The 17031-nt window shown below is 43.1% G+C and overlaps 1 protein-coding gene across 3 annotated transcripts; it reads left to right on the top strand.

The window, feature by feature from the left end:
* Positions 1–964: 964 nt before the first annotated feature.
* LOC111838414 (phosphatidylinositol 4-phosphate 5-kinase type-1 alpha-like) lies at positions 965–15590 on the top strand. Of its 3 annotated transcripts, none has more exons than XM_023801370.2 (17): positions 965–1219; positions 2788–2826; positions 4085–4116; positions 4997–5077; positions 6933–7063; positions 7265–7382; positions 7482–7634; positions 9097–9396; positions 9543–9760; positions 9844–9927; positions 10027–10075; positions 10167–10251; positions 10344–10517; positions 11426–11492; positions 11583–11645; positions 11790–11877; positions 12107–15590. In XM_023801370.2, exons 1-17 carry the CDS (start codon positions 970–972, stop codon positions 12107–12109), a joined length of 1935 nt encoding a protein of 644 aa, XP_023657138.1. In that variant the 5' UTR covers positions 965–969; the 3' UTR covers positions 12110–15590. The 3 variants fall into 3 exon arrangements, with proteins under 3 accessions (XP_023657138.1, XP_023657136.1, XP_023657137.1); XM_023801368.2 differs by having other exon boundaries at positions 968–1219; positions 11378–11492; XM_023801369.2 differs by lacking the exon at positions 2788–2826 and having other exon boundaries at positions 970–1219; positions 11378–11492.
* Positions 15591–17031: the final 1441 nt, after the last annotated feature.

Raw genomic sequence — 17031 nt, forward strand, 5'->3', positions numbered from 1 at the left:
ATAACCGTTGACAAACATGTTTCTTTGATTTCTTGTGTTAAGACATTTTAGCTAGCGCGTTTCGTTGTTTTCTGATACAAACACTCTAAGACGTTAGGTCGTTTATTAAGGTATATCCAACCGCTACTGTTAAAAACAACAAAAGTGATTATTGCATAAATTACGACTATTGACCAATATGACCTGCGACACGCCATCTGCTAAGAGAGGGGGAGAGAGAGAGAGATTGCGTGCACTGCCGTCTCGTAAAAATATGACGTCATGAGCTTGCTTTTGATTTGTTTGTTTTGAATGGACTTTCCTCACGCGCAGGAGTCTGTCATTCGCTTCGTAGCACTATATGAGTTAATGGACTTCCGCCCCCCCCCCCCCCCGCTTATGACAACAACAGCAACAACGACAACAATAATAATACTTATCAAATATTACATGGTAACGCTGTAACTGTCAAGTAATGGTGGAGAAAATGTAGTGTTTCGATAGTTTATAAAAATGACGGAGGGTGTTACAGTGAACAGGCAGACAATGCAAGCAGGGCAAAGAGCTAATATTAATCCTGATAAGGGTCGCTTGGGGACCTAACCCAAGCAATATAGAGCACAAATGACACTCTGGATAGGATCTTTTGACTTTAAATTGAAATATGACATTTGATTGCTAATTATAAGAATATGTGGTTAAAGTTGAATTGTTTCAAGGTGTGATAGAGTACCACTTGGTACTCATCCGGTTTTGAGGTATCTATTGTTGACAAGCAATATACAGGGTGTTTTATTTTCGAGATTCTAACTCTTCTAGAGAATAAACCAAGCCTACATTTCCAAGTAAACGATACAGTTTCCTCACCATCCCCTAAGTTGTTTTATTGCACATTATTCTCTAGCCACATTGTTCGTGTTAACTCTCTTTGAACGATTTCACATGGAATCTTAAGTCATACTTCCGTTTCACTATTTTTTTAGTGTATATATGCGTTTGGGTTGTTCCTTCAGTTTGCCCTGGTTCTGTTTCCACTCCGTCGCACGTGTTGTTTCCGTCTTTGAGGAGAGAAAGCGGTGGCCGAACGGGTTAACCTCCCCGGACGGGGTGGGCTGGCATGCCGCAGCCGGAGCGGGATCCAGCAAGGCGCGGTGCAGGAAAAAACACACATCGACGCTGAGGGCAAGAACCAAAATGGCGACCGCCGGTCCAGCTGATCCGGGCTCGACGGCTCCTACAGGTAGTTAGATCCGAACTTTGTCATTTTTCACCGAGCAGATGCTAGCCTTTATGGGTCGTTGTGGGTTTTTCGAAGCTTATTGTAGTGGTGCGAGTGGCCGTGACGGTACTGTGGTAGCCGGGTGGGATCATACGCGCCGGGGAGATACGGTAGCTAGCTAATAACTTGTGACGGACTGAATCCAAAAAGAGGCATTTTACGAGATAAATATCCTATGTGTGGTAATTCAGTGGTAACATTTGTTTCCATAATAATTGCGGCGAGGAAATATAGTTATAAAGGGCGAGGCGCTGTGTGTGCTTCTTTTTAGGGGAGCATAGCGTCGTTTGCTGTCAGACAATGTACGGGAAGTTGTGAGAAACAGTCGCGTTTCCAGTTTATTTTCCCCTTTGGATGTATATTTCAATTCTCCGCCGTTTGGCTCTGACTGCCCCGTCAGGTGTCGGCTATCTGCTGGACAAGGCGACGTGTCCCCTTTCTTGGATGAACTTACATGGCGAAGCTGCTTTCGCTTTCGACGGTCCCTCCGATTCTCGCCACCCGCGGCACCAGCCTTTGGTCGATAGAAAATTAGCTGGTTAACTAATGCGTGGCTTAAAGAAGTGGTCTTGTGTATATGTTGTTTTTTTATATAAACACCAGTGTTGTTCTTCCCGTGTCCCGGCTTGAGGAAACTTTGGCTGCTCTGAGGGCGAAATGAATGGCGTGGCGGCGAGACAAAAGGCGTCCGTCAGCGAGTATGCTTTTCGGCGTGCGTGCTAGCCACAGAAAGGGATCGAGTTCGTAATATCAGCCTGTTTTAAAGTGAAATTCACCGCGGTTGTACTTCGCTTTTTGTAAAAAATAAAATAAAATCGACAGCTAGCACACTTCTCCCTCCTGATCTTCGAAATCATGTGTCGAGTGATCATAGTGCATTAGTGCCCCGAAGCACGGAAATCGGCGACAATAAGAGCCGGACTGTAGCGTGTCAATGTGCGGATGCATTTATCATTACTGAAATAAATTAATCAAGGGGGAGACTTGTCTTGTGTGGTATTCTGACAGTGTCTCTGTCCAGGTAGGTTTGAGGTAAGGAGTATGGGCCTTAAACGTTTTTTTTGACGTTTCCGACGGTCGTACCAGGGAATGTCTGAATGCGGGCCCGCAAAAATGTCAGCTCGACATACTGGGACTCTCATCTAGTGATGTTTGATGGACCCCCACTCTATTAAAAAAAATCGACAAAATGGCACAAACCCCACCCTTCAACACTGTCAGATAGAAATACAGTGGAATCTGTTGGTCTGACACCCGCAGAATTAAATAGATTACGTAAATTATTTCCAATAATAAATGTGTGACCTAATATCGTTTAAGACTTTTTTTTGTTTTGTTCTGTTGAGCACTATCAGGGGAAGAAACGCGTTACGTGGAATACCGCTTGGCACCCGAATTAGACATCTCGTAACTCCTTTCATTAATACTGTGTAGTGTTACAAAATTGAGTTTCTTCGCCGAAATATCGTGAACGCTCATAAATGTGTTAAATCCGCCGTATCCTCTGTGTAACATATCTTGTTCTACAGAGCTGAATCTTCCTTTCTGGAGAAGAATAGCTTGTGGAGGTACTTGCATGGTGCTGCTGCCTTAGTATGCTTATAGTGCAACACTATACATTTTGAATAACACCTTTTTACAATGCATTTTGCCTTTGTTTCGCTTGGTTTTGCATTTGCTGAATCCCTTCCTCTCCCCGTCTGGGTCAGTGGTGACTCTGGGCTTGTTGTTTGCTCTATCCTGTTTGTTTTGAAGTGCTCTTGTTATAATCGGACTGTTGCATTCCTTCCAGTTGGTCTGGCACACCCATGTTACAGGACAGGTTTACCATTGCGTGGAGGCTGATTTTGTTTGTAGATGAAATGTTCACTTATGCCTCCTCCCTTACCCTTTGAAATGATTTCTGTCACAGTCAGTGTCTAGTCAAGAGCTTTTCTTGGGATAAATGTTGACAGATGTGCTAGTTGTGATCCCCATGCTAAGTTTGACTGCTCTGCTTTCTATATAGATGCCGTTCTGTATTTATAGGCAGGAATCGCCCTTTACGCTTCTGGGCAGATGCACAGATAGTAAATCTTGCATACAGTAATATTGGTTGAAGTGTTTTGCTTGATATGTTCTTGGCAAGACTGAGCTAGGAGAACCATGAAGTGCTGTGAGTGTGTGGGTCAACCACAGGGCTGTTCTCCATCCAGCCAGGATAGGCTCGCCTTTTGGGAGGGAACCTGACTTCCTTTCTGGGCGGCCCGTCCCACTTTCTGTACTGGTTTAGTCATCTCATTCACATAGCATAATTCTACACAGTTCTGCTTCTTGAATGTCATAGGTATTGTAACTGTTGTTTTGACACCTGTATTTGGTTTATAATCCCTTGCTTAAATGTGGGGAAAATGGGTTGACGTAAGCTTGTGCAATATGAATATCGCTGGGACATAAGAACGAATGTAATACAGTCTAATTAGAGTGCTCAGCTTGTTTTTAATCCACTAATACTGGTTCCCCAGTGGAAATGGTATTTGTCATTGCATGTCAGCAATTTTTTTTTGTTTACAGGTATAGATTATGTAATGCACCAGCATTTTAAAGTCTAGGGTTAGCTCTATATTTATTATGTTTGTGTTAATATTAGTGCTTCTGGGAGTTTGGAAATTGAGTAGTGCTTAGTTATGGATATACAAATAGGATTACAAGCACAATTTAAATAAAGATAATGAATCATTGCTGGGAACATCCAGAAGCTTAACTTTGCCTTTCCTGAAGCCACAGCTGCAGTGTGAGAAAGTTGGGGAGATGTGCAATTTGACCAATATTCTTGTCTTTCCACAGTGTCCGGTGGTAGTCAAAAGGGATCTTCAGATGTAAGTAGTGAAATGTACTTTTTTTTTAATCACTGATTTGTCCCTTTCTGTCTTATATGAAAGAAATTCCCATTGGGTTATGTAGGGTTTTGCTAATTTTGTATTTGTTTAATGTGATGTAAATAATAGAAATTTTAATAAATTACTAAAGGATGACCTTGATGCTGATGTGGGAAGAATTATTTGATCAACTAAGTGTCTTATGGGGAATGTTATAAAATTTGTGCGGTTTCCAAAACAATGAAATACTTGGCTGCTTTTGGGAATTGTATGGTGATTTAGTTGATAGACAGCATTTAAAGGCTTTTGGTTAATTTTTTGGTTAGTGTCGAGTAAGGGCTTTCTTATGAATATAAGTGAATTTTGATAAGTGCAAAGGTTAACTAATCATTATGGTTTATTGTGCTTCTTGTAATATAATCAAATTGGAGAACTATATAATACATTTCTGCAGTAAAAGGCAGTGGAATCTGGTGTGTTGTAGTAATTTAAAAGGCAGTTTTAGTTCTAATGGAAGTTATTAGGAGAACTTGCTAAATTGCCCTTAAGCAAATACAGAAATAGTTTGTTGCCCTGAGACTGCGATTGGACCATATTTAGCACTTCCAACAGAAATGCACTTAAATAATTAGCCTTGTTACATGGAAGTATCTAGAGGGTTCAGTGTCTAACTCCAGTCCTGGTTTCACATTTCTGTAAAAATAGGTATGTGAGGACTAGGATTTAAATGGAAATTAACAAAAATGCTTAAATGTGTGTCTCGTGATTCTCAAGTTGGAGGTACATTGAGATGGATAACATCACATATGCTCCCATTCTACCAGGTACTTTTTTTTGGTTAGTAGTTCAGCATCTCCTTGTATCTCCCTTTTGTTTTCAGATGCCAGGCAGCTCCCAGAGCATGAAGAAGACCATTGGTCACAGAGGGGTTGACCCCACAGGAGAGACCACCTACAAGAAGGTCAGCATTGGTCTAAAGGTCGTCATACTTGCATGTGGTATGCAATGGCAACCATCCAAACAAAATCCATTTAAAGAAGCATTTTTAAAAAGGATGCAAAATGAAAAGCATTGCTGTGGTGCTGATCAGCATCCAAATATTCATTTTGATTTTGAAACATTTGGAGCAGTTGGCGGTTTAGTGCAGCTCCCTCCTTGCTGGTAGGCCTTTTCCCAGATGGGGAAATTTTGCAGCAGTCAGAAGACTAGTTCTCCGTTCATGGTGCATAAGCTCGTCATTAAGCAGTAGAGGCGATGTCTTGCGCTTTGAATAAAGAGGAATGAAATAGTTTGTCCAGTTATCCAAGTAACTTATTATGCAGTTATGCAAATAGCTGTGGCATGTATGTGTTCTTCCTCACTTGAGTAAATAAGTGATTGCAGTGCATTCCTGATCCTCGGCTTCTACATGCTTCTACTCGATGCACCTTATCGAAACCTTTAGACAACTTATTGCCTTCCATGGTATGTGCAGATGCTTATCAAGGGTTTGTCTCACCTCAATTGCTCCATCTCTAGTGGCTCTTGTCCCAGCACCTCCATCTTCAGCTAGTCCCTCTTGGATGATGCCAGTTATCTATCTTTGTTTTTCCATCTGTCCTTCAGCTAGTTCTCTGAACTGCCCCCTGCAGTTGGAAATGGCTACTAAACCCTCATTATCCTTCATCTCATGCTCATTGCATGAACTCCCCTTGTCCAATACCAATGCCATCCACTGCGAATTGGTGTAAAACACATGGATAATCTCGATTTCCTCCCCGCCCCCCCTCCATGAAACTTAAATAAGCACTGTTCTATTCCTTTTTGCACTACATACTATCCTCTTGCGTAGCATTTTAATTTTATCACTTGAGACACCCTTCAGTCACCCAGTTCCATATGATGTGCTGTTTTGAGGAACCTTAAGATGTATTTGTCCCGTTCATTCTGTTGTTCACACTTGTTCGGGGTTAATGGGTCCCTTTTGACTAGCAGGGTGAGAGAGCCGTGTTTCCTTTTAACCGTGCATATACCTAAATATGTATTATTAGGTTTCATGGGGGTCAAGAGGGTTATTTGCTGAAAGGTTAAGCATTAGAATGGTCAGGACCTCTTATTCAAGCAATTTTAAATGTTGTGTGGTTGTTGGTTCCTCCCTTCTGGGATTTTTATGTCCCGTCATGTCTAGTATTTACAGAAAGTGGTTTTATTCAAGAATTTCTCTCCTGGAATCAATGAAGTTAATCTAATCTAAGTTACGAACAAAAACCATCCTGTGAGCAGTTCTCCGTGCCTTGTTAATAAGTGAGGTCAGAGCCGAATGGCCAGACTCATTGCAGCTAACAGGAAGGCCACAAGTGTCGTAATAACAGCTCAGTATAACGTTGACATGCAGACTTCTCTGAACACAGAACATATCTACCCTAGAAGTCACATGGTTCCTAAATGGTACTCTGAGCACATGATGCTGTGTTGGCATTTATTTACTGTGGTTGTTGTTTTTAACAATAGCAGTCAAGTATTTTTTTATCATATAAAGCGGCGGTTCCCCAGTCCATTCCTATGCCTGGCATATGCGATAAATTAAAATCCTGTATGTGGCTTAATGGTTAGGGAAGCGTACTTGTAATTGAACGATTGTAGGTTCGAATCCCCAACCAGCAAGGTACCGCCCCCGGGCACTGAATTAGCTGCCCCCTGCTATGTCACATTGTCACATATGGGTTAAATGCAGAGGACGCATTTTGTTGTTGTGTGCTGTGGTATGTCAACAATGACAATTAATCACTAAATTCTAATTCTGATGTTCATGTGTATGTCCTCTCATGTCTTCCTAGACGACCTCCAGTGCCCTCAAAGGTGCCATCCAGTTGGGCATCGCGCACACCGTGGGCAGCCTGAGTCAGAAGGCTGAGAGGGATGTCCTCATGCAGGACTTTGTGGTGGTAGAGAGCATCTTCTTCCCCAGGTTGGTGGGGAAAAAATGGCTGGATGGAAGGTGGATGCCGCTCGTGGGCCGAGAATCGTCTCCGTTACGCTCCCTCGGCTCTCCCAGTGCTTGCACGCGCACTTGTGCTTGTCTGTCTACTTGGGTTTCTGTGGCTTGTCCAAATCTGCACGTGGAACATGTATATTAGCACGGCTCATTAATGCTCTCTGCTATTTTCAGTGAAGGGAGTAACCTGACCCCAGCCCACCATTACAGCGATTTCCGGTTCAAGACCTACGCCCCTATCGCCTTCCGCTACTTTCGGGAACTCTTCGGTATACGGCCAGATGACTACCTGGTCAGTCCTCCCCACCTGGCGCTGTCTGTCTTTGGTGCTGTCTGTCAGCGTGTTTATTTTTAATTTTTGATTTTTGTTTTCTTTTTGCTTTGGTAACAGTATTCCCTGTGTAACGACCCCCTGATTGAGCTCTCTAATTCTGGCGCGAGCGGCTCCCTCTTCTACGTCTCCAGTGACGACGAATTCATCATCAAGACTGTGCAGCACAAAGAGGCAGAGTTTTTGCAGAAACTACTGCCTGGATACTTCATGGTGAGCGAAGGAGAGAAGCTTTAGAAAGTGACATGCCGTTTTCATTTTGTGTGCATTTAGTAAGTAATGTCTATCAAAGTTGTGCCTGGCATAGAGGCCTTTAGTGAGTGGGTTGTTTAACAGAGGCTGCGTGGAGATCAGTTTATGAAACCAGGAATGATTTGTTGCCGTGCATCTACAGAGCTTAAAGTTTCCAGTTAATAATGCGCCAAGTTATGTTTTGAAAGGATTAATTGGATTACTTCATGAGCAACTTAGCCTTTGATGTGATTAACTTCTAGACTAAACTAGATCATAGCATGTGTAGGCCTGGTGGGGTACCATGTGTTCCTCCCCCCTGCTGTTTGAAAGGGTCACCAGACATTGTCAACTGATTTTATGGAACTATGTGAAATGTGGAATCAAAGAGTAGGACACAAAGTGAGAGCCTTTCACTAGGGGGAATGGGGTATGTACATAGTCATGTATATGGTAGCATGATGGGGAAGGTTTAATGGTGGGAAAATACAGTTGTGCTTGCGGTTCACGAACACAATCCGTTCCAGGAAAGTGGTCGTGAACCAATGTACAAATTGCGTACAAGCAAACCAAGGCAATTTTTCCCATAAGAAAGCATTGAAATTCGATTAATCCGTTCACAAGCCTACCAAATAATAATTTTTGTTAATTAATTTTCTGGTTTTTATAGTAAAATCATTAATAATAAAGAATAAAAGCATTAATAATAAAAGAAACATAACTAAAGTAAAAAAACAGTGTACAGTAGTGCAAAATAAAGTTCATACTTTGCTTATTTTTGTAAGGAGGAGTTCGGGTGTGAAGGAATGGAAGAGAGGAAGGGTGGGGGTTGGGGGACTACTGTTTGGAAGGAGAGTCTCCTTCCATTAGAACAGTGGGAAACTTCAGGAGTGCTCTCTCTCCTTGCTCGCTTGGCCTTTGGTTCGTTGATCGCCTGTGGTTCGTCTGTTGCCTGTTTGAGTGTAACCTCGGGTTTGTTCGTGGCCTCTTACTTTGACAGTTTCACTGAAAATCTGTCAATTGAGACTTGCCTTTTTCTGCGCTGTAGAATATTTCTAAAATATGACATCACTTTTATGTTCACTTGGTCACGAATTTGATTCGCTTCAGCTTGGTTGGGGCGATACAGTTCCACAAAACTCTGCGCTTCAGTCCACTTAGCACAAATGTCTTTCATCATTTAATTTATTTTCCCCCAATCCCCCACTTCCTCTTCCTCCTCCCAGTGCTCCTGCTCACGCTCCATGGTCTTCCGCTGCTCCTTGTACAGTTCGACGAGTTCGTGTACTTTGCATAATGTGGTGGTGTTCCTGTGTATTACACGATCAGCCAGCATTTGTCTAAGAGATCTACCAGTAGATCTGGAGGTCATGCACTTACTTGTCTTCAGGAGGCCTGACCCATGCTCACTATATCTTGTCCTGGCCCCTTCCCAACCCTACAGAACCTGAACCAGAACAAGCGCACGCTGTTGCCCAAGTTCTACGGGCTGTACTGCGTCCAGGCGGGTGGCAAGAACATCCGCATCGTGGTGATGAACAACCTGCTGCCATCTGCTGTGCACATGCACCTCAAGTATGACCTGAAAGGCTCCACTTACAAGCGGCGTGCCTCGCCCAAGGAGCGCGAGAAGGCCGTGCCCACCTTCAAAGACCTGGACTTCATGCAGGACATGTCTGAAGGACTCCTGCTAGAACAGGACACCTACAATGCCCTGTGCAAGACCATCCAGAGGGACTGCCTGGTGTGTGTCTGTTGGCCATGTCCTGTGCTTGTGGGAGTTTGTGGTCTTTGTGGGGAATTACTCACAGAACCCTCATCTGAAACTGAAAACTCCATTGGTCTCTTTCTATTTTCTCTGACCCTTAATGTCCTGTCTCTGTTCTTCAGCTGCTGCAGAGCTTCAAGATCATGGACTACAGTCTGCTGATGGGCATCCACAATGTGGACCAGGCCTACCGGGAGCGAGCCGGCGAGGGTGCCGGTCCTGAAGGAGCGATTTCTTCAGATCAGAAAAGGCCACCGGGCCAGAAGTCCTTGTATTGCACTGCCATGGAGTCCATTCAGGGAGAGGCGCGAGGCAAGGGGGCACATGACTCGGAGGACCAGTGAGTGGCTGTCGTCGCCATAGCGATCAGTCACCGGAAGCTTCACACGTTGCGTTCATTGATCCACACTGCCATCATTGCAGGATGGGCGGGATTCCGGTACGCAATGGCAAGAATGAGCGGTTGCTGCTCTACATCGGCATCATCGACATCCTGCAGTCGTACCGGTGGGTGTCCGCATCTTAGTCTTGTGACCGTGGGTGGGGTTTCACCTAGAACCTCTTAGTGGTAAGACTAAGGTTTGTTTTTCTCAAAATCTTGCTCAGGTTTACCAAGAAACTGGAGCACTCGTGGAAGGCACTGGTGCACGATGGGGTAAGATCCTTCTCGATGCATGTGGGTGTGTTGCCTGCTTCCGGAAGACCCTTTCGAGCTCTGAGCATGGAACGCCTGTGATTCTCCTTAGGACACGGTATCGGTGCACAGGCCGAGTTTCTACGCAGACCGTTTCCAGCGCTTCATGTGCAGTAGCGTCTTTAAGAAGATCCCACGTAAGTGCATCTGCATCCCTGTTGATGTTTGCCCCCTTGCCAGTCGTCTTGCGTCATAACAGCGAAATCCACCCCTTCCTTGCTGCTCTCAGTGAAAACGTCGCCTTCTAAGAAGAGCCGCTGTGGAGGGCAGGCAGGCCTGCGGAGGACTCAGACGGTACCCTGTGGGCCTTCCCAGCAGTCGCATGGAGCCACGACATCAGGCATCGATTCCCGGATCGTTTACCGCTCCCACCTGAGTCACATGGAGTCCGAAGTTGAAAGTGGTGAGTTGCGGACGACAAGACCAGAAGAATGGTATTCGTAGCCTACTGTTAATTTTTAATGACCCGCAAAGGTATATATGTTAGGTTACATTTACTTCAGCAGATGCTTTTGTCCTAAGTGACGTACAAGTGAGCAAAATAGAGCATTATAAATGCATAGTATTGTGCAAAAGTCTTAGGCAGCAAAAGGAAACGTTTAAAGCGAGTAATCTGGATAATAAGTGTATTTGTGCTCAGAACAAAAAACACAATTTAGCATTAGAACCTATGAAAACTGACAAACTAGTAAGACTATCTTCTGTTCTCCAAAACTGATATCTTGCCAGATGGCTAGATGAACACTGCTTCAGTTCCCAAACCTCTCCTCTGGGGCACCTCAGTCATTCCATGTATCCGTTAAACTTCACCACCAGCTCCTTCCATTTACTTTTTCAATTAATTAAGTATTGATTAGCCGTATGAGATGTGCCAGTGGTCAAGTCAAGAGACACATGGGTGTATTGGATGGTTGCTGGAAATACTGTGGTGGTTTTATGAGAGGCTTAGCAATGAACAAGCTGATGCCTTTTCACAGACATCATAGTTTTTCGTCAACAAGATCGTTTAAGCAGCATTTTCTTCGAGTGTCTAAGACTCTTGCACAGTACTGTATGAGCTGTTGAGGAGTCAACTAAACATAAGTGCAGCTGGGCTGAGCTTCCGATGAATGCCCAGGTACTAGAGTGAGGAGTCTTGGGACAGGAGCTACACAACAACTTCTAACATAAGGCTCAGTCAAATGTGCTTTCACACACACGGAGGTCCCCAGAGGAAGTTTAATTTCCCACACTTTATACGACTTTGCTGTTTTCCAAATTCAGGCATGCAATCAGGCCGTCCAGACTTGCTGCCAAGAATGTCTCCCTTAGATGGTGTAGCTGACGGCATAGGAGAAACGACCGCCTCCAGGACGTCTGAAGCTTCCCCTCCCTTATGGTCAGTCCCTCCCCCTCCTGTGTGATCCAGCTTTAATTCCCCTGGGTCTTCCTGGGTCACAGTCCACTAACTCCTTCCCGCTCACTACAGCTCTGTTGGAGTCGAAGTGCACAAATCGCCCAGTGTAGACCAGGACTGCAGCAGCCCCCACAGGTGAGAGTGTGCAACTGCAGCTGGCTGCGCACATTATTTTTAAATACACACACAAAATTAAATATGGATGGATGGCCATTTAATATCCATGGGCTTAAATCAAGAATAGAAGTTAACTAGTCGTCACTTTCCTTTTCGGTTAAGGGTTGAAGAGACAATCCCAGAGGAGTTCCAAGCCAGTGCAGATGTAGTTTCTTGCCAAGACACTGTCCTGGAGACCAATGTCTTTTTTGTGAGACCTGTTTTCTTGCTTACTTCTTAACCACCAGTGTTTTCAAATGCCGTATCTTTAATTGATTGATTAAATCTCTTACTTATTACTGTTGTGATACCCAAGTGTAGAGAGAGACCTTTCCATATTTAAACGCAATAGTCTTCGGTAATACTGTAAATTGTGTTTTAAATCTTCTAAACCGTGCATTATATTCAGTGTGTTAAGAGCTTTCATTTTCTCCCTACAGTGAAACAGAAGGGTGTCTCTCCAAGTGAGAAAATGGATTTTTTTCCCCTTTTCCCTCATTCCTTTGAACTTTTTTTTTGGGCTAAGCACTCTTTAGTGGAGAAGCTGGCCTGGTAATTTTGGGGTGGAGGATTTGTTAGGGCTGAGTGCTTTGGCTTGTCTGACCAGTCCTTCACGACCATAGGTCCTTGCTGCTAGGAAATTCAACTACGTTGCAGGTGCTGTATTACTACGCTGACTTAAACTGTTCAAGTCCTGCACACAGCTGGTGTTACAGCGTTTGTTAGTGAACAGATTTGCCATTTCATTGGAGTCTGGGTCACATTGCATTTAAGTGCCTGATTGTGAGTTGTGCTTTTCAGTATTTGGTCAGTTAATAAAATAGGTCCCAGGGCAAATAAAATAATGTTTTCCAGGTGGAAATCTGACAAAGTAGATATTCAAAGATCAGTTGATACACTTGCATTTCCATTATGTTGGGTTTGTATATGCTAGATCTTTGCTGCACCTGCACTCTACTGCTCAGCAACTATTTTGTACGAAAGGGCAGTTTAGATCAGTGTTTCTCAACCCGGTCCTCCGGGGCCCCCAGATTCACGTTTTTGCTTCCCCCAGCTTCCTGCCAGAGTACTGGGAGCAAAAAATGTATAGTCTGGGGGTCCCCAAAGACCCGGCTGAAAAACACTGATCTAGTGTTTGGTAATTATGGTCATTTGGGGGGGGGGGGGGGGGTTGGTATCTTTGTGTTTCGTTTTTTGCAAAGCCTTTTGAGATGTTCTTTAAATCATTGGATGACCGAATGAAAGTGAGTTTAACTGTGCCGCGACTAATTCTGCATGCTCTGACATTCTGCACACCAAAGCAACTGACAAGGTTTTTATTCCATTATTTTTCTTTTTTTTTTAATGCATGGAAAGTGTGCTGGCACTGTCTGACTTTTGCTTAGACAAGTATATGACTGTCAACCCTGATGTTTGTTCAGTTGCTGAATACACTGTCCATGATGAGCTGTGACTTTTTAATTCCCTTTTGGCCAGTTTGCCAAGTCGTCTTTGAAACCACCTGCTTATGTTGACTGCTTGTCCTACCTATGTAACATGTCATGCTATTGGCCTAACCATAGAAGATCCTTTTGTGCTTCCTCTGCTGTTGTCCTCCGCAGTGTATGAGGATTGGAGGGCGACGCTCGTCTTGTTTACTGCCTGCAATATTGTCCCTTCAGACTGTCACTTCCCCAATACTAATAAGAGGAAGGTTGTGGTTAATTTCTGCTGGTTTCGGAGATGACTGCAACCATTTAAAGGACCAATTTGTATAATCTGAACATTGGTATTGATTTCATAATGGAGCCTGTTGTGTATGTCCATGCATGCAAATTTTAGTACGTGACTTTTTAGTCAGGGTAATTGTCTGTGGTCTGGTGCTTACCGAAACACAGATATTGTGTGGGTACATTTAGCTCAAAAGGCTTAATGTCACTTGGGAAGTAAGTTGGAATATGCATTTTGCTTTGTATGCTGTAGTACAGACCTTACCTGTGTAAGGGTATATGGGTTATACACCCTCCCAATGTGATGGCCAAGAGCAATATATACAGCACAGCATCAATACAGCAGTGTTAATATGGTGACATGGGTGCCCACGTGCTCCTGTGGTCTACGAATGTGCACATGGACACCATAATACCTTAAACCTTATACCATCATGGGGTGGGGGGGCTCTTGTGTGCTTCCTTATGGAAATAGAAAAGATGGTGAAAACTGTGTTTGGAATGTGTGTTTTTTTTTTTTTTTGTAAATACTGGATTCAAACGGCATCATAGACCATAAAAGGCAATCATTTGCTAAGAAACTGGAAGCTGAAAATAGCCATGAGGCATCTCCTCCCATAGAAAGGATTGTAGCCAAGGCATCATTACAAGAGATGGGGTTGAGCTTTGAGTCAAACTGGAAACGGCGTGAAAGGAAAAAAACAAACTGGTTGTGGGATCTCCTCTAAAAGGTTTGTAGTCGATTCATGCAGCCGTTGTGCCGGATTCAACGTGATCCACGGCAGACTGGGATGTTACAAAATGAACCTTGATACGGATCAAGCTGGGTCAGGTGGAGTGTGAAGGATTCTACATTGCTGTCCCTGATTTAACATGGCTGCTCTGGTTTGATTTGAGCCTTGTCTCCAAGATCTTCAGTAGGAAGGTGCTGGATTTGTTCCGTTTTGCACCTTGTCGGGTCATATTTGCCGTATTCGTATGAAGTTTCATCAGTCTCGTACATGCTGCGTGGAGGTGTCTCAAGCGTGCGTGTCAAAGCAATGCTTCAGATGATATCTGCAATACAGAAACTGAATACCTTTGCTGCTGCTTTGACAGGACACAAGAAGCCAGTGGAATACAGCTGTAGAACTCAAAGCCCAAATCAGCCTGTTGACATTTTGCTTTCTTTTCTTGGATATATTAATATATATTGATATTTGCAGCCTTTATTTATGGAGGTCATCTGCACATTGTGGCCCACTTCAATAAGTTTATGTAAATTTTAAGAAGGCTATGAACAATGGTGTCCTAATTTAGTTACTACGTTGATATTCAAGTGAAGGCCTTAAAATGAAGGTGTCTCTTCGGCTCCTCTAAACACAGTTTTTCTTAAGGAACCTTTGGAGGTGACGGACTCTGCAAAGTTGGAAAAGTGGCAGTTCCGCCAGGCGAAAGACTACTTGTTTGTTCAGTGGCCACTATGAATGTGTTGCCGCTATACAGTTCTCGCCTTTGGATCTCATTGCCTATTCATTCTTTTTGTACTTTTGCCAATAATTGGAAGAATTAGTTGTTAAGCCTTATCCATGATGGTTGGATGCCAAAGATGCCTGTCAAGCCCCCCCCCCCCCCCCCCATTCCCAAATTCTAAATTCTGAAACCTTGTGAAAAATGATTTGCAAACTGTTGGCTTGCAAACGAATGTGGTCAGTCCCGTACCCTGCATTACACACTCAGAAGTGCTATGAGTTGATGTTGGTTGATCATTGCACACATGCATTTTCAGGCCTTACATGTGCATGGATTTTTATAAAGTAGTTATAGAAAGCACTAAAACAGCATACCTGTACTACAAGAAACATCTCCTGTTATCTTGAGGAGCCAGGCTTATATTTTCATAAATTATTACAGAAATATTGTGTACTTATGGTATTTTGTATTCAGTTAAGGAGTCTGCATTAGTACTTGATAGCTGTTTTTACATTGTAATAAACCTGATTTGTTAAAATTCACTCATGCTTTTTCATGTAAATGTGCTGCAGTAACGGAAATGCATCCGTTTTGCTCGTTTGTCTTCGATTTTTACTTTGTATAAACTCAATGTGTATATATGTCACAGAAATGCCTTTTCCTGTGTTGTATATTACTTGTAATTCCAACCATTTTAGTGGTGTGGTGCGTTTTCCATTGTTCGTAGAATTTTATTAAAAAATAAATCCAGTATTGTGTAAAATGGGCTTACGGATTTAAATTTTATCGTGAGGGTAATTCAGGTGACTTAAACTGCATTTCCCACAATCCTCCATGTCACCTGTTGCATGGTTCATTGGGTTTGAGCTATGTCTGATCCCGTCTCATTGTCTCATTTCAAACCAAACAATATTGTGTGCTACAATATACCCAGTCATAATCCTTATATTTTAAAAGTCATAAGGACCATCTTACCCTTGTCTGTTTGTTTGTCGTATGTTCCAGTGCATTATCTCCTCCAATGGTCAACCAAAACAACGTTGAAACTCCACAAGCTTGAACAATGACACGGTCGTCATATGAAAAGAGAGGTTTACAGATCGATAAAATTATTTTTGGGTTGATTTAGAGCTAAATATAAATGTTTACTATTAAAGTATATTTATGCTTGTATTGGACTTACTGACGCCTGACAAAGTCGATATCACACCGGACGGTGGCGAAAGTGATTCTCCGGTTGTTAACTGCATTCACTAATTCATTGATTTCGTTTAATTTCCGAATTAATCGGTGATATATCATTTCCTTCTCTTAAGATTAGTTGAGTGTTTCTGAGCTGTGCTTGTTAACACTTAATTCGTACAATACCGAGAAGAAAATAATTTCGTCGTCTGCTTTCATTTCATGCAGAGCTCGGTTAATGTGTATACCCGACTTCTTTGTGTATCATTCCAACTGCATTTTAGCACCAGCAGTTTCGGCTCGGGGAGTCTCCGGTACTGCGCTTTTGTAATGCTAAGCACAAGGACTAAAATTTACTAAAGTAGCCAGTAATGAGAAATGCACCTACTTCTTAATTGTCAGAAGAAATGCGTTTTTCTGCTTAAGTTTGACCCGTGCTGGTCTTTTAGGCTTCATTTTAGGAAATTTACACATGTAATAATAATGTTTGGATGAATTTCACCTGCCTTTTGCTTTTCGTGTTAAGGCCACGTATCTGTCAAAGCCATATGAATCTCTAACACTGCTGGCTCTAAAGCACAGGCAATGAATACAGATTGTTGCTATTTTGCCAGCAGACCAGTAGGGGGCATAAAGATGTTAGTTTTTTTTTTTTTTTTTTTTTTTTTTAAATGTCCTGTTCTACATGTGTGCCTGACTCTTTCCACCATTGAGCTGAAAGTTTACCCCCATTCTGCTTCACAGATCAAAAATGGCCCAGGGAATAAAGAAAGGGTCGATGTTAATGTGGTCAATTTTGGAGAGGAGATCAGTGTGACTTTGTTGTAGATTCAAAAAATAGTCCTGTGTTAATCACGCTTCCATCTTTGCCTTCCCCCCCCCCCCAAAGAGGCTTCCGCTTTGTGACTGTACCCTGATGTGCCAGTCTGGCAGATGCATTCCTCTCCCAGATCATTCCTGGGCCTTTGAGCCAGTGACTTTTGTACTTGGGATGGACCCCAATGCAGCCCTTCAATGGTGAG

Source organism: Paramormyrops kingsleyae, chromosome 9 (genome assembly GCF_048594095.1).
Source record: "Paramormyrops kingsleyae isolate MSU_618 chromosome 9, PKINGS_0.4, whole genome shotgun sequence".
Lineage (NCBI taxonomy): Eukaryota > Metazoa > Chordata > Actinopteri > Osteoglossiformes > Mormyridae > Paramormyrops > Paramormyrops kingsleyae.